General features: G+C 44.8%; 1 protein-coding gene across 1 annotated transcript in view; it reads left to right on the top strand.

Moving 5' to 3' along the window:
- The window catches only part of SYTL3 (synaptotagmin like 3), a 91,954-nt gene that overhangs the window by 13,384 nt on the left and 54,403 nt on the right, over positions 1-24,167 (top strand). The window contains 3 exon segments of the mRNA XM_033404027.2: positions 2,063-2,692; positions 5,197-5,415; positions 17,267-17,331. Coding sequence (XP_033259918.1) covers positions 2,583-2,692; positions 5,197-5,415; positions 17,267-17,331 — 394 coding nt within the window. The 5' untranslated portion in view covers positions 2,063-2,582.

Genomic DNA, 24,167 nt, shown 5'->3' with positions numbered 1-24,167 from the left:
CAGGGCTGCGTTGCTTCTGCTGGACAGCAGAGTCCAAAGGCCACAGGGAGAGAAAGCTCAGTGCATAGATCACATGTTTTGAGCCAACTACAAAAATCTTCATTTAAAACACTTGAGAATCAGACAAACAGGATAGTACTTGGCCTAGTAGTATGGTTAATAGGTTAAAATAAGAAAAAAGCAGGAAGAACCGAGGGCGTGATTAGAAGAAATAGGCTCATGACGTTGGTGACACGGTGGCTAGTTTGCACTTTACCACTTAGCACTTGATTACACGCTGTTTCCCAGCACTCTCCTCTTTTTTTGGCGGTACGCGGGCCTCTCACTGTTGTGGCCTCTCCCACTGCGGAGCACAGGCTCCGCACGCGCAGGCTCAGCGGCCATGGCCCACGGGCCCAGCCGCTCCGCGGCATGTGGGATCTTCCCGGACCGGGGCACGAACCCGTGTCCCCTGCATTGGCAGGTGGACTCTCAACCACTGCGCCACCAGGGAAGCCCCAGCACTTTCCTCTTTCCCAGAGACTCAGAGCCTTGGGGAGCTCCGTCTATTCATCTGGAAACGCGGGCCCAAGGAGGGATGTGGCTTTGACTCTGGTGGGGCTGGAGCCCCAAGTCCTTGTCCGTATCTGTCCCTGTCATTTTCCCACCGTCTACATAGGACACCTTTTGGGAGCAGGCACTTGGGACTGCTTGGCTGGAGACCAGAGGCCGGGAGCGTCTCCTGGCAGCCCTGGGCTTTCCTACTTCTCATGCAACCTCTGCAATTTGGGTGGGCCACATATTTTAACTTTATCCTACAATAGAGAAACTGACAGATAGAGAATCCCTTAAGCCAGGGGTCCTTAGCCTGTAGGTCCATGACCTTGGACGTGAAAAAATTTTACATCATTGTTTTCATTAACCCGTAACTAAAATTTAGCATTTCCTGCAATTATGAGTATAGGCACTGAACCACAGTAGAACTAGCAGGACTGGTGACTGCCACAAATAGAAATCACAGATATTTTTATGCCACATTGTATGTTGCAGATATCTGAAAACATTGTTTACAATCATCACTACTCTGAAATTAGTTGTTAGATCACTGCTAGATTTCATGCATCAATGGACGCATCTATTACTATGTTATAATCTTTAAAAATTTCAGTATCATCGATTTCCTTTGTAATAATGTATTTTATTTTATGCACTTAAATACAGAAGCTTCACCAGATGACCAAAGATTAAGAATCTCTGCTTAAAGAAATGATTCCTTAGGGTTCTATTAACTTCTCATTCATTGATTTGCTATGAATCATAAATTAATATAATGTGCATTTCTGTTGCAGCCGAACAAAGGGAGTTTAGCTTCTAAAGAATTGAAAGAAGTCTTATTACTAAGGAATTCATGTAGATTTGATAACAAAATGGCAGTCTAGAAAGTGCATCAATTAGAGCTGCATTTTCTGCTTTTCACTGATGTGCATCTATCCAGTGCTTTATCAATTCAATGCCATCCTCTTGGTTGGGGGGAAGAACAGATTGAAGGTGATGTGTGTCCAACGTCACTGATGGCAGAAGAAAGTAGGAGGAACATATGCAGAACCTGGCAACTAGCATTAACCAGAAACAAGACCCCGGGCATAAGGCAGCCACTGAAAACCATTAAAGACCATAGATAATGGGTAGATTGAGGTTGTGGTGATATCCCTTTATACATCCTTAATTGATTAAAGAGTTTATTTTTGAGTCTTGAAGTTAACTGTAAAAATTACAGTTAGCAGTTGAGAACATGGTTGTTCTAATGTACTTTCAATTAGGATGATGTACGTTAAAGATAGACCTATATGCCTCTAATCACTCAAGATACAGAATTCATATTAGAAAAATTCAAATGTGTAAGTTTGAGGCTTTTAGAAACACGAGAAGGCCAATTTAATAAAATTTAAAATCTTACGTTATCATCGTGGCAGAAAATGCAAAGATCTGTCTGTGTAGAGCATTTTGTCTCTTCTGGACTCATGCTGCAGTATAGGTACATCAGCCAGGAAAAATGATGCCATTTTTATTGTCTTTTCTACAGGTATTGAACTGGCTGGGCTTTTAACCATCATTACTGCTACCTGTAAACATATGAAGGGGAAGGTTGACTTCTATAAGTCGTTGATACGCTTCTCACTGCTCTTCGTAAATTCCCTCAGATTGGGGATTACTTCTGCTTTGCAGAAATTATCTGCAGGGGGCCCTGCATAATTTATAACAATCTCTGGCAAAACCTCAGAAAAAAAGATATGCTTTTGACTTAGCCGGATGTCAGAGGCTGCGGCAGGACCCAGGGAAAAGGCTCCCCAGGTGGCATGAGGCTCTGGGAGCGACCATCCCAACCGAGGGACGGCCTCTTGGAACTTCCTTCTCCTGAGGAGTGTGACACAGTTAAAAAGGAAGAAAAAAAGAGCCACAAGCAACACAGCTGCCAATGAAATAGGAGAGGGATTGCTTTCAAAAGCACGTGGGACTCTCACTGGACTCTCTGAGCTCATCCACGGGACAGGAGCGCAAGGCCATGGAGTAGAACCTCAGCGTGGGTCTAAGAAGAGACAGAAATGGCCCAAGAAGTCAGCCTGAAGTCCCTCCGGGAATCAGAACGCGAGGTGATCCTCCAGGTCCTGCACCGGGACCGGGAGGTTCGAAACATCGAGGAGGAAAGGATACGGTATGCTGTCATTTAGTGGGTGGGATTCTTCCGTTTTTTTGGCTTTTTCTGCTTGGAAGCTGCTTCTACCTGGCGTATTGCTGCTTGTTGCCTACTCAGCTTCTTGTCTGACAAGAGTCGGAATGAAGGGCTATAGGGGGAGGTGACCTTTGCTGTGTCACTAAGCTTCGGGGATGGTAAGGGAAAGAATGCCTTTTGTTTTTCCTTTAAAATAATGCCTTTTTGTGTGATAAGTTTGCTGTCTGTCAGCTTGTCCATTTGCCTACTTGGCAGGAATAATTTAAGGGAAGCTTTCAGGCTTCTCATACGCCCTTCAGGGGAAAGACCTCCGGCTAAGGGTTTTCCTAAATTATTTTTGGTGGTAACCGAAGGCACAAAGAAAGCGTCATAGAAACAGCAAAGCTGCTGGCATCCATTCCCGTCCTTTTCTTTGCTCTCCTTTGCTTCCCAGCCGGCTTTGAGGGAAGGGGAAACCTGCCCAGCCTGCTCTCCGACTGATCTGTCAACAGAGAGCCTCTTTCCTCTCTCTGAGCTCCGAGGGCTGTTGGACATGAGTTTAACACTTAACAAAGCAGGGCTGGGCGGGGTCCGTGGTTAGCTGTCATGGTGATGCTTTGCTTATCCATCGATGCTTATGGAGAGCGTGAGGTCTAGAAGGTAAGTAAATGGAATAGGCTTTTTGGTTTTGCTTTGTTTTTAATGGCAGAACTCCTTCAGAGTCTGCCAAGAAAAATAAACATATAAAATAAAACTTTGGACCACCAAATGTCTGAGGAAGGAGCGAAAATTTCTGGTTAACTAGAAGGTACAGTGTTCTTTTTCTACCCTCCTCTGTTATCCCAAAGCTCTCTAAGTGTACTTGTACTTTATTCCACTCAAAAAATACACTGAACAAAATGGAGTTTTCTTTGATGATTCAAGATCTTACGGTGGTTTAGAAGCATCGTTTTGAATATCAACAAAGTAACATGGATACTGTGGTAAAAGGTGTGTTACAAAGGGTACTGATTCTAGAGCAAATCCTGAAAGTTGGATGTGAGCTTGTTTCTTGGGGTTAACTTCTCTTTTCTAAAAGGAAGTAACAGTAGGGCTTCCCTGGTGGCGCAGTTAAGAATCCGTCTGCCAACGCAGGGGACACGGGTTCAATCCCTGGTCTGGGAAGATCCCACATGCCGCGGAGCAACTAAGCCCGTGCACCACAACTACTGAGCCTGTGCTCTAGAGCCCACGAGCCACAACTACTGAAGCCCATGTGCCTAGAGCCTGTGCTCCACAACAAGAGAAGCCACCGCAATGAGAAGCCTGCGCACTGCAAAGAGTAGGCCCCGCTCGCCACAACTAGAGAAAGCCCGCGCACAGCAACAAAGACCCAACGCAGCCAAAAAATAAACAAATAGATTTTAAAAAAAAGAAAGGACATGAGAGCAAGCATTAAAAAAAAAAGTAAGTAACAGTAAATCAACTATACTCCAATAAAAATTAAAAAAATAATAAAAGTAGGGCTTCCCTGGTGGCGCAGTGGTTGAGAGTCCGCCTGCTGATGCAGGGGACGCGGGTTCGTGCCCCGGTCCGGGAAGATCCCGGAGCCACGGCCGCTGAGCCTGTGCGTCCGGAGCCTGTGCTCTGCAACGGTAGAGGCCACAACAGTGAGAGGCCAGCGTTCCGCCAAAAAAAATAAAAATTAAAAAATAATAATAAAAGTAAGTAACAGAGACATTTCATAGAAGAGTATTCTGGCTAATGATACCTTCTGGGGTCCAATGTAATGTCCCTTTGTACTAGGGCTATTGTCCTGGGGAAATAGGGACTGAAAGTAACTGACGACCCATAGAAAACAGTAGCAAAAGCATAGCATCGAGGGAGCTCAGCTTGGTGCTCTGTGATGACCTAGATGCGGGAGAAAGGCGGGGCGGGAGGTTCAAGAGGGAGGGGGATATAGGTACACATATAGCTTATTCACTTCATTGTACAGCAGAAACTAAACACAACATTGTAAAGGAATTTTACTCCAATAAAAAAATTTTTAAAAAAATTTATTCCATTAAAAAAAGCATAGCATCAGCTAAATAACTTTATTGGGGAACTTAAGACAATAGCAGGCATGTATACTGTATATTTACAGGTCATTCCCTGCCTTGCATTTTAGAATTGATGCCATTTTCTGCATTTTTCCTCTTCTTTCACTGTCCTTGCTTGCTGTTATAATGCCCTTTGGGCACAGAGGGATGAACCTAGCCAGCCATAGTGTTTATGCTTTGCCATTGAATCCTCACAGCAACCCTGGGAGGTAAGGCTTGCACAGCCGAGAAAACCTCTGAGCCTCTGCTCCAAGACGTCGCAAGAGATCCTGGTTCACACAGCCATGTTGGAACCTGGGGGTGCTGGATGCCAAAGCCCCTTCTTTCTCGCCATGGGTGGTGCTGTTGGGGCCCTTGCCATGTAGGAATTTGGCTGGCATCTGTCCTTCCACTCAATCGCTTATCATTTACCTCTCTGGGCCACAGGAAACTGAAGACACACTTGCAGCATCTCAGGTGGAAAGGCTTGAAGAGCGGGAGCCAGGAGTACAAAGAGAAGTCCTGTGCCCGCTGCCGGCAGGCCCTGGGGCTCCTGCTGAACCGGGGGGCCGTGTGCCAGGGCTGCAGCCACCGCGTGTGTGCCAAGTGCCGAGTGTTCCTGAGGATGACCCGCGCCTGGAAGTGCACCGTGTGCTTTGAGGACAGGTGAGGATGGGCCAGGGAGCCTCAGAGATTGTCCAGGACAAACTGTTGACAAAGATGGCTGTCACTCCTCAAACTTAATCGGGAAATGTTTGCCGAGTGCTTAATATGGAGCTGCCTTTCTAGAAGTTATTGTAATTCAAAAATGCGTTTTGAGGGCTTCCCTGGTGGCGCAGTGGTTGAGAGTCCGCCTGCCGATGCAGGGGACACAGGTTCGTGCCCCGGTCCGGGAAGATCCCACATGCCGCGGAGCGGCTGGGCCCGTGAGCCATGGCCGCTGAGCCTGCGCGTCCAGAGCCTGTGCTCCGCAACGCGAGAGGCCACAACAGTGAGAGCCCTGCGTACCGCAAAAAAAAAAAAAAAAAAAAAAAAAAAAAATGCGTTTTGTTGTATGAAAAAAGTTTTGTTTGTTTTTTTTTTAATTTACAAAAGTTTGTTTGTAATGGCTGGGGATCAGTTAACGTAGGAGTTAAGATTCCTTTCAATTTCTTAACTGGTTCATTTTGTTAGTTTTCTTAGAGCTTAATTTATCTCTTTGAGGAAAAGTGGAGTGAATTGTAACACAGAGAATGTTAGCGTGTCCGGTGCAGCTTTATCAAGGCCTTTTGAAGGAGGCACGCTGACCTGCACTGGACGCTCTGCTCAAGAAATGGGCGTGCTTTCTGTTAGTGATAGCGGGAATCTACATTTATTCTAATCTTTTGATGTTGTGAGGTTTTAAAATATTTTAAACATGGAATTGGCATTTTTGAAAATGATAAAGAATATTTGTGGCTTGATCTCACACCGTTCGAAGCACGAACAGGCTGGCTGCCAATCCCTTGGAAACACGGGGAGTGTTTCTGCCTCTTGTGGGGTAGCGTGCACAAGGACATCACAGAACTTATGAGAGGTAGATATGTTCGTCTGGTGTGAATCTAGGAGAGGAATCAGAGACTGAGATTTGAAAACAACTTGTAAATATTGCTGCAGATGCGTGAGTGCCCCGGGGGCTGAGACTGTGAGAGGTGCTTACACAGTGTGGGCACAGCAGCTGGGTTTTCTCTCCCCCTAAATCGGGAGGATTGTGTCTGTGGGCATGTCCTGATATTCATCTCCTTAAACTTCCCATCCCTTTGCAAGGCTTAATGTATTTCAGTCAGTCATTCGAAGGCAGGTTGTTCAACCAGATTTCCTTGTTCCTAAGCTGCCCCTCTCTGAAGCGGCACAGCCAGGTCACTCCCACGTGGTCAGAGTTATCTCCACACATCTCGCGTTTCCTCAGTTTGTGAAGCCGATGCCCTGCAGGCTTTTCTCAGCTTGAGAGGGAAAGACCAAGATTTACTGTGAGCCGCCTGGCCTGCCCTTGTGCTCAAGAGGAAAGGTCCTAAGATCTCCAGTCAACCATATATATTTGGTCGATAAACGCTAAGGATAAACACTGCGTCGTAAGGTATTAAATTCTTCAGCACTTTTTCTTCATCTAGTGGTTAACTATAAGGCACAGGGTTATAGGACAGGGGCTGAGGCAACCTCCCAGGAAGCTGGCCCTGATGAAGGCTCTGCCCTGGAGGGCACCATGCCCGGGGCATTGTAACTTCACTGCTCTAAGCTCATGAAGTGTGATTTCTGAAACCCCAGCTTCCTTATGTTGAAATAAGGATGCTTTTCAAAATATCCAAGATGACTGCGTTGCTCCGAGTGAACTGACATAGGAAATCGCTTGGGGAGAGAGCTAAGTAATTTATAACCCAACTCCCCCCCTCCCCGCCTACTTTCTTCGAAGCTCTCTGCTCTCTCTCTCTCTAGTTTTGTCGACGCTGGGCTGCCTTCCAATCCTGGGGCCAAACCAAAGAAAAGGCTTGGGAAAACTTGAGGGTAGACGATAGTCACAACTGAACTGGGTCCTGGACAGGTTTTTGACCCTATCATTTTCCTCTCCCTGCTTCTTCCTCAGCCTGAGACTCATTCCTCAAGAAGTAGACTTGCTGTGGGAACAGGAGAGAAAATAGGTTTTAAAATCAAGAAAGAAGAAGCTCTAGGGTAGCAATTTAAAAAAGCGAAACCAATGTACAGATTGCTGCAGTCAGTGCCAAAGTCCTGTGACCAGCACTGGCCTTGGGCTTGTGTTGAGGGTCCAGGAGACACCTGAGGTTTCTGCCTTCTGAGCAGGTTTTCTGCTGAGGACCCCAGGAGCTCAGAGGAGGGAGAGGCGAGGGAGGGCTGAACTGGCTCAAGGTGACTTCCCAGAGCACCCAGGTGGGAGCATTTCTGCAAGCGGGTCGGGATTAGAGAGGGAGACAGACATTGTCCGGGAGAGGGAATGTCGTGGGCATGAAAGTGGACCACTCACCGTGTGGGAGGCTGTGTTAAGCATTTCTTGACACCAAATGTTTTCTTTAAATCTTCAAACAATCTTACGTGACAGCTACCACCGTTATCCCAATTTTATAGGGGAAGAAACGGAGGCTTAGAGACACAAGGGAGCCCAAGGCCGTGCGGTCAGTAAGCCTAGAACCAGGTCTCCAGAGTCCCGTCTCTTCTTTTTGTTTTAAATCACTGTGAGTGATCCAAAATTATTTTTAATGGTAAAAATGAACACATACAATCAAGTAGAATATTACAGAGTCATTAACAATGTGATGCTCTATTAACAGAGATGCATACCAGCTGTTGTGAATTTCAAGAGCAGCTTATCAAACCTTGTGGTACACTTTTCTTTCATTTTAAAAAAGATACATAAACAAAATTATCTGGAAGGATATATATCAAAGAAATGATTCTTTCTCTCTCTTTTTAAATTTCTAAGGTCCTTGTTGTTTTATCTCTTTGATATATCGTAGTGTATATCTGTTAATCCCAAACTCCTAATCTATCCCATCCCTTCTTGATCTCCTCTCTCTCCTGCCTTTTGGGAGACTCGCCCGGAGGGACGGGGTCTTAAAAGCCACTCAGAAGAGTTTGGATTGGAGGCTGCAGGAAATGGGGTGTGAGCATACGCACTTTGCCAGAGGAAAGCCAGGTGAAAGTCTGCCTGCATTCTGCAGGACAGACTCAGGAGGGGAAGAGGAAGGTGAATGAAGCAGGTGAAAGTCTTTTCAGTGAACGAGGTGTGAAGGGATGAGGCGGGCGGCAACAGAGATGGGGAATGTGAGGGAGAGTTCAACAAAGGGGTGATTGAACTTGGTCATAGGGGATGAAAGAGGGAAAAGTGAAAAACAGTTCTGTGGACTAGCAAAACTGATAGCTCTTCATGCTTAACTGGAAGAACCAAAGGAAATAGAGAGTAAAAGAGAAGCAACAGAAAGAACTAGGTAAACAAAGGCAAGTCGGAAAGGACTTAGAAGGGAAGGTTGGTTGAAAGTTGCTTCCAGTGATGGGGGCCGTGTGTTATCCTTAGCAGGAGCCATCAAAAGAGGCGTGATTTGGGAGAAGGAAAGAAGAGTCAGATTCCTAGAATTTGGAAAATGTCATCTTTCAAATTTCAGACTGATACTCCCAGTATTTTCATAATCTCATGTTTCGGTAAAACACCGAATCACCACTTTATATCCACAAGGCAAATAACTAATGTATGAGAATGGAATCATTCCAAATCATGATTGTAAATCCTTCTGCCCTTCAAGTGAGGAAAGGGTATAACTCTATAAAAGATTGAAAAGAAATTGAAGGCCAGGTACGGTTTAACAGATTTGGCCAAGGAAGGATTTTAGCTTGGTGCCAAGGTTAAAGGGACATTCTTCTACTGCTTCTCTTTGTTTCAAAACTTGATTTCTTCTTTTCCTCTAATCTGATTTTGAGCACTGTCGATAGGAACTATGTTAATTTGTTTCACATGAAAGAGTGCATAGACAAGTTCAATATACTGAGTAAAATATTTCACATAGCTGTACATTTCTAAATTTTCAAGAGGTTAGCCATAAATTTTCAAAAGGTTAGCCACTAAGATTAATTTCAGAGAAAAAGCCTTTTGTTCTTTGAAATACAGCCTTTTCTTCTCAGCTCTGATTTGGAGACAGCATCTGTTTTAGTTCTCATGAGAAAGCTTGGTTGCTTGACGAGGTGCAGGTACACTGCTTTATGTGGGAACAGGACAGGTGATGGTTACATAAAGGATCGTGATGTTCTTTTTATCCGTTGGCCAAATGAGAGTAAGGATTACCTAACAGCCTTTGAAGCCTTATGTTACCAAACATCTAGTTAAAAATGGAAATTTATGGGATACTTTTTTTTTTTTTTTTTTGCGGTACGCGGGCCTCTCACTGTGGTGGCCTCTCCCGTTGCGGAGCACAGGCTCCGGACGCGCAGGCTCAGCGGCCATGGCTCACGGGCCCAGCCGCTCCGCGGCATGTGGGATCTTCCCGGACCGGGGCACGAACCCGCGTCCCCTGCATCGGCAGGAGGACTCTCAACCACTGCGCCACCAGGGAAGCCCTGTGGGATACTTTTTGAAAAAGTTTATTTTTGAAAAGCTTATTTTGTGCTTACTGAAGGGAATGTTTACACAGTAGTTTGAGTATCATTTTTATTGTTGGTGTCGAAGTTGAAATTTCTTCTGTGGTCAGCACTTGATTAGTCATGGCAGGTCTTGCTTTTAAAGCCTTTTTGAGATGAGTAAGCTTTCCATACCCTTGAGTTCATGTTCAAAGTTGTCAGCTCCTCAGTTCAGCTGAACCTTTTCGCCCTGCAGCAAGGTCAGTGCCAGGAGGCCATTTTCCCAGTCTGGCACTCAGCGTGGTGGTGAAGTGCTGCCTTGGTTAAAACTCTGGGCTGAAATGTCGGCGAGAGTTAAGGATACTGGGGACGTAGGGATACCAGACAGGCTCGTACGTCCTTTCCAGTCATGTGTTCACAGGAATTTCTACAATAACAGACTCATGTCCATAGGTCAGACCAAGAGCGCATTCTAGTGCCGAATAGAAGTCATGGGTGGATTTACCGATTTTAGATGATTCCACTGATGCACTGTCTCATGAATGCAGGTATCTTTGAGACCATGATTTCCCAGTTTGCAGGCCCTTTATTCTGATTCATTTTCAGTGAACTGAAGCGTCTCTTCAAAGATTTTTCTTCCTAGAAGAGCACGTGGGTGGCATGTGTCCTAAGCCATTGCCTATCTGAGGATGCCTTCGGTAGCCTTTTCTCATGAGTAAGGACCTCACTGGCCTTTAAAGCTCAAGTCCCAACTTTTCATCTCAAAGTTCAGTTAATGTGTTATCGTTGTCTTTTGAAGTTTAATGTGACAGAGACGTTGGAGACTAGCTTTATTTTTCTTTCTTTCTTGATCGCCTGGATTTTATGTACTAGAAGCATATTGGTTTTTTGCTGGATCCTTGTAATTGAGAACAGTTTCCAGTACATGCCTGGGTCCGAGTCTCTCCACACTGATTTTTATGGAAGAAGGAAAGTTCCTTTGAGCTGCCTGTCTCTTGGATTTGCTTGTTTTGTTTTTTAAAAATTACCTTTTACTGTGGCAAAATACACATAACCTAAAATTCAGCATCTTAGCCGTTGCACGTGTGCAGTTTAGTGGCGTTAAATACATTTGAAACCATGGGTAATCGTTAGTCAAATCCATTTCACCGGTCTTCGCTCATTAGGGTCATCTACAAGACTCACATGCCCTCCGTTATTGTCCTAAACAGTGAGATGTTTGCCACAGTTGTTTTCCAGGAACTTGGAGTCAGCTGCGTCTCGTTTGAGCTGAACTGGTTAAGACTGGCCCAACGCTGCAACTGGGCATGCGCAAGCGTCCGGGCAGTGACCTTTTGAAGTCAGAGGGCAGAAAACTCCACCCTCAGGTCGTGCTGAGCTCCTCCATCTTCCCACGTGCATAGACCTGTAGCCTAGTTACTGCGCAGAAGGGCGATGACCCACCTTTTTCCAATCACCTTTCCCCACGCTCCCCACGCTCAGACCGCCCTGCTTCTTAATTACTTCATCCCATAAATGCTTCGAGCCCCTTGCCCTCCAGGAGGTGGATCTGAGGTCTGTTCCCTGTCTCTGCGCTGTTTGCTGCCAACCTCAGTGTCCCGGCGTTTCGGCTTGCTGCGCGACGGGCAAACCAACTCGGCTAGGTAACACGCCATCCGTTTCCAGGCTTTTTCATCTTGCAAAACTGAAACTGTAACCGTTAAACATTTCTTCCTATTTCTCTCTCCCCCCCCCCAAGCCCCTGCAGTCCCCATCCTACTTTCTGTCTCTGAATTTGGCTACTCTAGGTCCCCCACATAGGTGGAATCATACAGTGTTTGTCTTTCTGTGAGTGGCTCATTTCACTAAGTATCCTGCTTTCCAGGTTCATTCGTGCTGTAGCGTCTTGCAGAATTCCTCCCTTTTTAAGGCTGCATCACATTCCTTAGCGTGTATGTAATCACATTTTGTTGGCCCATTTCATCTGCTGATGGGTGCTTGGGTTGCTTCTACCCTTTGGCTCTGTGAATAATGCTGCTGTGAACATGGGTGTACAAACATCTCTCTGAGACCCTGCTTTCAGTTCTTTCAGATACATACCCAGAAGTGGAATTGCTGGGTTCATAGTATTTCTGTGTTTAATTTTCTCAGATCCGCCATGCTGTTTCCACAGCAGCTGTGCCGTTTTACATTCTCACCAGCAGTGCACAAGGGGCACAAGGGATCCAGTTTCTTCACATCCTTGTCAACGCTTGTTATTTTCTGTTTGTTTGTTTTAATGGTAGCTGCTAATGGGTGTGGGGTGGGAGTTTGCTTATTTTTTGACTCAGTAACGTTTTCTTCAGTCCGGTCTAATTATCCTTCTATGCCACTTGCCCTGGCTTCTTTGGGAATAACTTAGGTTGGCCTTGTTCTCTATCCTACATTTGAATTATTTTCTCCTTCAATATTTAATATCTTTTCCTCTCATGTTCTGTGAAAGCATAACTGATTGAACTTTCCAGACTCTCCATTCTGCTCTTTCCTGTTGGTAAAACAGCTTGTTCTGCGTTTGCATTGTTCGTTTTGTAAATCTTCCTTTAGTCTCTTGTCTTTTCACTTCAGCCTGGCTTTTACTTATGTCTTTGTTTCCTTTTCATGGAGGCGGTTTTTTTGTGTGTGTTTTTTTTTTTTGCGGTACGCGGGCCTCTCAGTATTGTGGCCTCTCCCATTGCGGAGCACAGGCTCCGGAGGTGCAGGCTCAGCGGCCATGGCTCACGGGCCCAGCCGCTCTGTGGCATGTGGGATCTTCCCGGACCGGGGCACGAACCTATGTCCCCTGCATCGGCAGGCGGACTCTCAACCACTGCGCCATCAGGGAAGCCCTTCATGGAGGTGGTTTTTAAATGCTTTTGAAGACAACTGCTTTCTGAAACTTTCCCTGGTTCCCGCAGTGATGCACCTTGAGTAGCCGCTCCTGGTCTGCAGGACTCTGTTTCTCCTGCCCGTGGCCTTTTGTCAGAGGCTCTGCGTTGTCTTCAGACATCCAGGTTCAGGGTTTGCCAGCAGGGTACACGCTCCTTGTCTTTGGTCTCGTGACCTGTCGGTGGTGGTGGAGTCCCTTCTTAGATCTGTGGGGAGGACAGTGATGCACAACGTCTACCTGGATTTCTGTTTGAGGCTCTAACAAGTGCAGCTCTGTCCAGCTGCAGTAGAATTGGTATTTCTTTCATTGACTAATTATCTGATGTAACAAACCAGGAATCACAAACTCATGGCCAACAGGCTGCAGACAGCCCCCAGGCCTTGTTGTGTTGGCCTGCCCCATGTCTGTATTTATCATTGTAATGCCTTAAAACGGGGCACGGGTTCTGCAGCCCACGACAGTGCCCACCCCTCTCTCTCGTTTCGTCCCTTAGCCACTCTCTTCGTTTAGAGCGTCTGCCTGGTGCCTGAGTTTGTGATTCCTGCCCCTACACGTTTAGAGGGCGTGATGCACGTCATGCCTCGGTACCACCAGGGCTCCACCTATGTCGGTCCCACCTTATCCCTTCAATTCTCAGGGTGCTGGATATTCATTCGTCAACCCACATGTAGTCACCAGCCCCACCGTGTCCCTCGGCTGTGCTCGTGGCTGTGGATATAGCACTGAATATGACGTGGGGGTGGGGGTGGGGAACCTGCCTTCTCTCTGCAGTTAAGTAGAGTTATTCATGTTTTGCAAGAAGTGATGGTAGCTGCTTGGTTAAAATCGTTTATCTTCATCTTGATTCTGACTTCTGGTTACCTAGGGTTTAATCACAATGATCAGTCTTTTTTCCCGTAAGAACATTGAAATCAGATCAACTGAGCTAGCTGATGGAGGGAAAAAACCTCAGTATTTTGCTTTGTAACTAAAAACTGCCTTAGGTATAAGATTATCTGAAGTAAAAAAAATTTTCTTCAACTGTATGGGTGCAAAGGACCACTTTAGCTGGGAATTACCAAGCGGTTGGACAAGCCGGTGCAAAGAAATTAGGTTGATCTTAGTTTTACAATATTCGGCCGCTTTTGGTGTTTTTATAGCTTGTCTGGTAAGCCCCCAAGGCTTTTCTTGAGGCTTCCTTGCCATCAGGGCACTGGTTAGAACACAGATCTGCCTGGGAGATGTGTGTCTTTAAGGCATTCAGAGAATCCTGACATGCAGATAAATTTGTTACCTCTTGTTCATTGAATGGTAGAAATACATTAAGCAATTCTAGGGACATGATGCTGGTTCTTCTTGGAGCATAAAGCAGGTGCTTTGGACGTGACAGCTTACCCACCTGCAGATGCTGGTAATTTGAATGCAGAGTAAAAGTGCATTCCAGCAGGCCTCTTCGGCTCACTGCTTGCGATAGAAATGGGGTCAGACTATTGAAGATCTTTCTATTAGGGTCCTCCATTCATCGTATTATTGAACGTTTGCGTGCTAGAATTTGCGAAGTGCTTTTCAACAGTTATTTCCCTTTTGCTAATGAAATGACAGCGTTAACCGAGTTCAAGGCTATGAAAATGGATGCTGGAGCCCCCAGCAGTTTCTCAGGAGCTGTCGGTGTTCCGTGTGCTTGGCGTTTCTAGTTACCGTTTTCCTCACGCAGAGTTCATGGAAAGTCAGACATGGAACTCTAGATCTCTTGCTCCCTTCACCATCCTTGGATTTTGCCTTCTGAGATGGATTTATCGATTGATTGAAAAAGTTTTGAAGAAACAAGTCATGATTCTGTGGGAGAAATTTAAAACCATTTATCTGTTGCTGGGTTCAGAAAATGTTCCAAGAAGCTTTCATAGCCAAATTCTGCTTGAGTCATCGGTGAGGGGGGGAGAGAAATAATCGATGTTTCCTTTGGTTACTGTGAGTCATGCTACCCTGTGCTGGCCCTAATGAGGACAGAGACACTGCAAGATCTGCTCACCTCTGTCTTAGACAGTAACAGCCATAAATGGTCCTTATAACACTTGGGATGTGTGTGGACTGGGAGCCCTTATGAAAACCACTAGGGAATAAATGCTTATGAAACAGCTGATTCTGCAGAAGTGTTTATGGAGATCCAGCTCCAATCTAGTTCTCAGAGGAAACAGCCTCAAATGCAAGAAGTACTTGCCGTCGTATGGTTTAGGACTGTGGTACTTGTATCCTTCCATTCTGTAGTCACAGGTAAGCCTAAAGAGACCTGTGGGTTTGTGTTCAAATCTGTCCCTGCCAAGGAAGGTCCTGCTTGAATTTCGCAAGTAATCCGTTGAGATTGAGTTAGATGATTAGATGGTAACGTTAGATGACTAGCCCTAGGAGATACTAATATTCTACTTTATCTGCTTCTCATATAGGTTCTGAGACCAGGGCTAGAAGAGGACTTTGTAATGTTGTAAAATGTAATAAAAATAAAATGTTTATTCGGGCGTTCTCACCTTCCTCTCCTCCGTCCCCTTAGCTGCTCTTCCTTTTTCGTGATTGTGCATCTCCAGGTGTGATTAATCCTCCGTAGTGGCCTGTGTCTGGCTATAGCTCAGCTGACTGTAAATTCATGGTTTGATTTGCTGCTTAATTCTTAGCTCTGATCTCTCTCAGGTCCAGTCTGAGGCCATGCCCCGCCCCCAGCACCTGTCTCATATATAAATGCTTTTGGTCACAGGTAATTACGGGCTGGAGAGTGTGAGAGAGTAGATGAGCTGGAAGGGTCACCACCCCCAGGAAAATAAACATCAGGAAGTGACGTTTGTTATCAGATGGCGGCCTCCTTCTTTCCACATTTGATTTTCCTTTCCTACTCTCCCCTTAGACTTTGTCCCGCTGTATAAGGATGGAGGAAGCATCTTCAGAAATAGAGCAGTTGTGGGTATGGCAATGCAAAGGGGCGTGAACGCACCCCCCGCCCCCCGTTAATCTCTGCGAACTTTCCCTGGGTTTTGATCCTCTGCTTGTCTTCAAGTACCAGAGGGGAAAACTTCCGTTGAGATGCTGAGTTCTCCTTCATGGGTTTGTGTCGATTTAGTACATTAGATATCTGAGTTTCTGATTTTACGGATGAGAAGTTTCCCCTGTCTCTCTAGTGATATATAAAACATGCAACTGTGATATATCTTTGGCTCTTAATGATAGTGACTGATTATCAAAATTCTGTTGCCAAAATTCATAAATGCTCTGCGTATGTTTTCCTTGTTCTGGTCACTAAGCATTGGGAATAATCATTTGCATACTAATCAGAGAATATAATAGTTGTTAACAAGATGAAGGGGAGGGAGTTGGTTGATGTCTTCTGACAACTACTAAAGCTCCAGAGAGAAAGATAGGATACTTAAAAAAAAAAAAAAAAAAAAAAAAAATTGCAACGTATTTGTGAATTTACTGCATTTGTAAGCATTAACTTAAAATCCATTTGAGATTGTATATAGCCTGAAAGAACCTAATGGAGAGTGTATTTCAGTAAGTACTTACAGAAGAGAATTTGAAGTTTTCCTTTTTCTTAAATTTGCATGACTTAGGAATTGACAAGTTTTATGGCATATTATTTTAATGGTGTGAATAATTTATAGTATCTGTGTGCTTAACTTTTTATGTCCTGAAAGGCTATTGACAATTCTACCTTTCTGAGGCTCTTTGAGGTTGAGGGTGGTTTCTTTAGAAATTTGGAAACTTGGAAACCGTCAAGAGTAAAACAGGCTTTGGGACTTGAGTTTGAACCGGTGACCGTACAAAGTGCTCCCATGCTGCTGTGCCTGTGAGTAGGATGGGAGGGGATGTAGAGATGCCCAGGGAGCTGCTGTCAGACCGGCTTCCCAACGAGAGGTCACGGCCCCTGTCTCTCAAGTGGTCCCCAAATCTCCAGTGAAGCCCTTTGATCCCATATCCCAGATTTCAGGTGCTCCCAGGAAACTTCTCAGGTGAATCTGCTCTGTTGGTTCTTGGTAAATGTTGTAGTTAGCTCAAACTACCTCAGCCTAACCTAACTAAGGGTGATTTCTTTCCTAGCTAAATAGACAGCACTGAATTTCTTTGTTTTTCCTTCATGCTCCCCACCATGAACATGATAAATTGATCATTTTGACGGTAACTTTGTTTTTCCTTGTATGTTTATTGTTACATTACATTGACATGCAGGGTAAAATGTACCCAAGTAGAAACTTCAGCTTTGCTGCTTTTTTAAAAATTTATCTTTTTATTTTGCTTTTATTTTTTATTGAAGTATAGTTGATTTACAATGTTGTATTCATTTCAGGTGTACAGCACAGTGATTCAGTTTACATATATATGTATAATGTATTATATACTTTTTCAGATTTGCAGCTTTCTAGTCAGATCACTTAATCTCTATGGGAAATCTGTATAGTTAGGGATTTGGGCCAGGAATTTGAACTCAGGTCCTTTGCCAGACTGGTGTTCTGATGATGTCGCCCTACCTTGTATGAGCCAAATACGGCACCACCCACATCTCCCTCTGAGGCTTCCTTTCTGCTTGCCTTTCAGAAACGTGAAAATAAAAACTGGAGAATGGTTCTTTGAGGAACGAGCCAAGAAATTTCCAACTGAAGGTAAATGCTCTCAAAACGTTTACTAAAGTAAGATGACATATTCCCAGTTTAAAAACATTTGCTATTAAGATTTTGAACATGAAAAACTTAACAAGGCATGATATATGGGCTTCTGTCCGGTCAGCCCTCCTGTTCCTTTTGTCTAAACTTTCCTGCCTCTGCCCCTCAGCGCATGTGGTTTACCACCTTCGCTTGTGGGGCTTCCCTCTGTCCCCGCACTTACCCCACCCCTAACCCTGCTGAAATCCACCTGTTTCCCATGAAGTTTCCCTGACTTCTGCTTCTGGGGGTGATGTCTCCCTCTTCCGAAACACCGGTTTGTAAATACGTCTCTTCCATCATTGTTGAAATGCCTCATATTATATCATTATTTGTGCGCTTCTCTTTCTCTCCACAAGCAGAGACTGTGCTTTTAAAATCTTATTAGCCCCAAACCTTGATCAAAATGATTGATTGAATAACTGAAGGCCACAGTGAGTGGACTGCGTTAGAATTAGCAGATACTGGTGACCATGAAGTGAGCACATGTGATGATGTGAGTGGAGGTGTGTATTTGGTTCGTGGGCCCCGGATGTCTTATAAAGTACTTGCAAAGTTGACATAATGGTGTGATTAGTAACTGGGACTCAAGGCCATGGAGAAAACGGGTCATGCTTTGGTTACAGAAGTGTCACGTCACAGCATGTGAGCTGTGCAGGTAAGAGGATAACTTATCAGGCAAAGGCGCACGCACGTGTCATCAGAATAGAGCAGAGGCAGCGTGCTCTGTACACCCCATCTGTCCACGGTGGTAACATGGGGGGCACCCGTCTCTGATGTGTCACCGTGGGGACTGCACACAGGGGAGCCTGGACTGACCTAGCGGGGATGTGGGTGGCTGGAAACGCTTTTTTTTTCTGGTGGGGGGGAATAGTAACAGTTTGAGGTGGAGAAATAAGCCGTTTAGCCTCAACCAAAGTGTGTGTTGGCACATAAAGGAAGCCATTCGTCTGAGTGTTGACAGTCAGCTTTCATAAAAGCACTGTGCACCGAGATTTAGTCGGCGGTAAATTCTCCCCTGGATTACATTCCTGACTCTTCTTACTCAAGAAAAAGTGATGATTCTGCAGTTTATTAGAAATCTGGAGGAATATATAATACTGATGGGAGTGCTCAAGCCAAAAAAAAAAAAACTGCAGTGTGTATGATTTTTATCTAGACCTGTGTTTCTCAATCCTTTTTTCTCTAGTGTCCTCTCTCTAGTTCCCAAACAGCCTTGTTAACACTTTTTTTCCCTAAATATTACCAGTCCATGAAAGTTTCATATCCCAGATATACTGCATAGCTACAGCTATATATTTATGTATGGAGGCCTTTTGGAGCAGAGCACAAACCATTGAGATAGCTAAGATTTTTTTCATCTTCCGTGCAGTGTTTGCTCCCTTGGGGCCATCAGCCTATATCCATTGCATCATCTAAGCGAGCAGTGGCAGTCTGGAGTCTTCCTATACATTTTATTGTTTTGTTTCTTGAAAATACTTTTCGGTTGGGAGGCTAGGGTTTTCTTCAGGCGGTAGGTAGATTCTCATTTTTTTTTTTTCACATCTAGTCCTAGTTCATAAAAAGTCTGTAGGAAGTGAAGTTTCTGTTACTTCTGAAACCACCTCACTGAAGACATCCCAGACTTTTTTTAATACATTGTAAGTTTCGGTATCATTACTTCTGATAGGGAAAGTGATTTGCAGGCCAGAATACATGTGTGCACGTGTCCAGCACTCTTCCTCTTCTGAGAGGAGGAAGTAGGTTATCCTGGTGATAGGAAGGGGAGGAGGAAAGAAATGAGACTGATTTCCCGGGCTTCTGGTTCTTGTCCAGTGACTTTCCACCAGAGTGAAAACATCAGTGAGGAAAAAAATTAGAGGAATGAAAGTCAGCCTAAGCACAAATCATCCTTTTCAGTTTTTGTTGTCTATTCCCAAGGTATAAAACCAACCAAAGAAAAACGACTCCTTCCTTCTCTTCAGTGCTTCCTCAGATGCTGAGGTGCCTCGTTTTCCTACTGTCCGATTTTAGTAGAGTTGGGCTCGGAAGGCGTGGCGAGGTGAAGAAGAGTGCCGTGTTGGGGGTCACGAGTAGGACTGTGCGCCTGACCACAGGTGGGGGGAGGTGGGGAGGAGATGATCAGCAGAGGTGGTCCAGGCTAGGATGCGGCAGGTTTACCTGGACAGGCGGGAACTCTGCCACACTTATCTCTGTCCCCAAAAGAGATTGAACTGAGTTTGGGTGCTCTATCAAGTTGAGGGCCAGGTAGGAAAACAGAAACCACACAGATTTGAAGAAACAATTTAGTTTAGGGAATAGGTTCAACAGGTATTGTTGGAGGACTGGGAAGACAAAAGGAGACCAGCGAGGGAGCACAGAGATGGTGACTGCAGGCAGTACACACTGCCAGGGCCGCTGGTGAAGAGGAAGGGTTGGGCCCCTCCCTGCTCCCTGACTCCCGGCTCCCTTTCCCACTCCCTGCTGGGCCCTAATAGGCAGCCAGCTGCCCCCTCGTGCTCCGATGTGTTTGAGAAAAAGTGTGAGTTTGCGTATTCCCTAGTGTGTTTGTCGTAATGGTGTGAACACGGCTCTTTCCAGCCTTCTGCCTCCTAAGCGGAAGCTAGGAAAGTGCGATGGTGGCTTAAACCAGGAAAGGGGACGAGACAGCTCAGATTTGGGCCTCTTTCTAGGCGTTAGTTACCTATTGCTGGTTAAAAATTCCTCCCCAACTTAGTGGCTTAATACAATTAACATTATCATTTTACATGGTTTCTATCCCCAGCTGAAGGCTTGCCTGGGGTTGGGGGATCTGCCTTCTGGGGGCTCAGGACGCACGTACCTGGCTCGTTAGTGCTGCTGTTAGCAGGGGGCTTCGTTTCCTCCACGCCTAGACCTCTCCACGGGGCAGTTTGAGGGCCCTCACGACATGGCGACTGGCTTCCCGCAGGGCAAGTGACCCAAGACAGACCAAGGCAGAGCTCTTGCGATCCATCTTCATATTAAAAAATTTTTTATTGTGGTGAAATTTATACATGATATGAAGTTCACTATTTTAACCGTTTTTAACTACACAGTTCAATGGCGTTAAGTACATGCACTTGTTCTGCAACCATCACTACTGTCCATCTTCAGAATTTATCATCCCACGGTCTCCCCTTGCAAAGCCCCTTGTAACCACGATCCTACTTTCTATTTTCTGTCTCCATCAATATCCTTATGGCCTAGTATCAGAAGTCACACCCTGTCACTTCTGCTGTATCCTATAAGTCAGCTCTATTCACAAGGGTGTGGATATCAGGAGGGAGGACTCACTGGGGCCCTTGAGGAGGCTGGCTACCGCATCCTATATTCCCTATCCCAAGCCTGGGACCTTGGAATCCTCCTTCACTCCTCCCTCTTCCTCCCCAGGCCACATCCAGTGAGTCAGCAAATGCTGCTACTTCTCCTGCCCCCGTCTCTTCAATCTTCCTCTGGCCCTTCATTCCCACTTCAGTGCTGTAGCCCCTGGCTCATCTCCATGACTCCACCTGCTTCCCCATACTCCATCCTCTGTGAGGGGGGAGATTTCTTTTCTCTTTTAAAATAAGTTATTTTCTGATTATAGAAGTAATGCCTATTCATTGCAGAATATTTGGGAAATGTAGAACAATAGACAGAAGGCAATAAAAATCCCACCGCTGGTTAAAACTACTGTTAATTAGGGACCTCCCTGGAGGTCCAGTAGTTACAACTCCATAATTCCACTGCAGGGGACGTGGGTTTGATCCCTGGTGGGGGAGCTAAGATCCCACACGTCACGCGCACAGACAAAAACCCCCAAAACAAAAAACCCACTGTTAATTGCACACACGTGCACCACACACACACACACACACACACATGCACACACTCTCCTGGCCCTCTTTCTAGGTGATCCTGTGCATGTGGGTGCACATACAGACTTAGCAATTTAAAAAAATTATTTTTGGCTGTGTTGGTTCTTCGTTGCTGCACACGGGCTGTCTCTAGTGGCGGCTAGTGGGGGCTACTCTGTTGCGGTGTGCAGGCTTCTCATTGCGGTGGCTTCTCGTTGCAGAGCACGGGCTGTAGGTGCACGGGCTTCAGTAGTTGTGGCTCGTGGGCTCTAGAGCGCAGGCTCAGTAGTTGTGGTGCACGGGCTTAGTTGCTCCACGGCACGTGGGATCTTCCCGGACCAGGGATTGAACCCGTGTTCCCTGCATTGGCAGGCAGATTCTTAACCACTGCGCCACCAGGGAAGTCCCCAGACTTAGCAATTTTTAAAGTGTGTTTGTGGTCAGAGTATATATAGGTTTTTGTCTTGCTTTTAAAATTCAGCTTAGCATGAACATGTACTCATGCTATTAAGACCTTCCAACATACATTCATGACTACATGACATGTATCAGATGGATGTACTACCATTTATTAACTTGTTCCCTCTTGTCTGTGAGTGTATCACTGTATTCAAATTATCATATTGTAGGTAATTCTGCGATGAACAGCCTGTACAGGTATCTTGGCATCTCTGTTCATTTCCTTTGGACAGATTCTTAGGAGAATGACTGGTCAGACGTGTGAACACTTGAGAGGCTTGACGTGTTTTGCCAGACTCCCCTCGGGGAAACGTGTGCTCATTCACCCGACCCTGGCAGGTTCGGGTCCGAGAGCGGCCCCCTCATCACACTCTGGCCCCCATTACGTCCTGTCTTCTTGAACATGATTTCAAGTTATATTTGTGATTTTGTTCTGAATGTAAACCTAATATACATTCATTTTAAAAAAAAGAAAAAAGCATAAGCGTATTGAAAATATGGTGACGTCACCCTGAGAACTGTTTATAGTTGGGGCGTGTCATTTCTGTTATTTGGTGAATATATGTATCCATATATGTATGTGGATAACTCTCTACACACACATTTAAAAAAGCATTTAGACTAAGCCATAAGGAATTGATATTCTTAGGTAAAAAAAAAATTGAATAGAGGCAATTTTATGAGTTGAGCTAATGTGTTTACAAAATTGGGATCAAATGGTATATAGACTTTTATACTGATATTTCTTCACCTAATAATTTACAAAGAACATTTTTTTCATATCCTTCAATGTCATTTACTATATGATTTCTGGTGACTGCATCTCATTCCATCATTGGAATGTGACAGCATTTATGTAACCAAATTGCTATTGTTGTAAAGTTAGGGAATTTCAAGTTTTGTTGTTACATTTTGGGGAGCTAATAATATTATTAAAATAATAAATAAAAGTGCAGTGAACATGCTGGTAGATAAATTCTTGTCATGTCTCTGAATATTTCCAGAAGCAGAAGGACAAGATGAAAGGTTTGGAACTATTGCCTCCAGGAAGGGTGTACCCTTTTTCTCACCAGTAGGAACTATCCTTAAAAATAAACAACAGCAACTTTGTCATCTGGTAAAACCACATTTGTCATCCAGAATAGTTGCTCGCTGTTTAAATTCTTGTCGTGACTAATGGGGTTGAATACTTTCCGCCTTTCTGAGCTTCTGTAGTTGTTCTTCATGTTAAGGGCATTTGCCCTCTTCGGTCTTGTAGGTTGAGTGTGTATCTTTATGTTTTCTGACATAGAGTTTTTTTTTTCCTTGTTGATAGTCACATCTACCTTTTCCTGTATAATTTCTTTCTTTAATGCTTAAAGACTCCTTCCTTATCCTGCTATCGGTTGGATATCCATATTTACTTCTAATTTTTATGTTTTATTTACGTTCAGCTCTTCACAATGCATCAGGAGGCCGGATCTAATTTTACTTTATTCTCCCAAGCATCGGTTTTCTCAGTGCAATTTGTTCTATAATCAGTCCCTTCCCCATTGGCTTGTAACCCAGGGCCATTGATTTGCACAGCTTCAGGGCACCGCTCACCTTGTACCCCAGCCCTGAGCCCTGGCTGGGTGGCAGGGTTGACCACATGGATGACACACCCGGGTTTTGAATTCTTTGAGGGTATGCGCTGTGAGCAAATGAGTAAGTGAATGAATGAAGCAAGGATAGAGCTGTTCGGAGATAAAAGGTGTTGCCATATGTAGTAGTACCCACTGCCACTGGTGGCATCGACTAGGCACCTAAGGACGAAAACTTAGGGTTCTTTTCCTTTGGGGCATCCAGAAACCTACAGCTAAATTTACTGTCCAGTTGAAGTAATTCCAGGAATCAGTATGCCCTCTGTCACCCAATTTCCTTCTTTTATGCTTCTACTTATCTCTTTTAATGGTCCTATTGGATATGTGCCATTTAAGATAAATGCTCCCCAAATTTCCCTCGAAAATAGATAAGGTGTAAGTAATAATCCAATGAAGAAGAATAGGTATTAATTGTGGTAGGTAGTTTTGCTAATTTTCCAACCATTAAAAAGATTTAAAACCAAACAATGAGCCCCAGTTCTCCATTTTTGCAGGGAGATGATATGAAAAGTATTTAAATATTTTGCTCTCCTTAAAATTTTTTTTTCCTGATTACAGACTGGCTTTTTTTTCCCCTCTAAGATCTTGTAATTTAATATTTAGTTTTGCTGTCTTGATTCCTTATATGCCATAGTTGCATTTCATCTGTGGTATATCAGAGTGATCAAAATGCACAGATTTTCAAGGGCATCCAGGGCGTCTTTAGGCAGCTCCCTGCCCTTCTGGTACTGTTACCTCCCCCTCCACTCTCAGGCATTTGGGAATCTCCCTGCAGAGGGTTTTACTGCCGCTTCTGAGGCCCCTGCTCGAGGATCAGCTGAGGGCTCTTTCATATTAAATTCAAAGTTGTGATTCAGTGGGACCAGGTGGGACCCAAGAG

The sequence above is a fragment of the Orcinus orca genome, chromosome 12, assembly GCF_937001465.1.
Source record: "Orcinus orca chromosome 12, mOrcOrc1.1, whole genome shotgun sequence".
Taxonomy (NCBI): domain Eukaryota; kingdom Metazoa; phylum Chordata; class Mammalia; order Artiodactyla; family Delphinidae; genus Orcinus; species Orcinus orca.
Note: the sequence above shows the minus strand (reverse complement) of the source record. Positions and strands in the feature narration are given on the sequence as shown.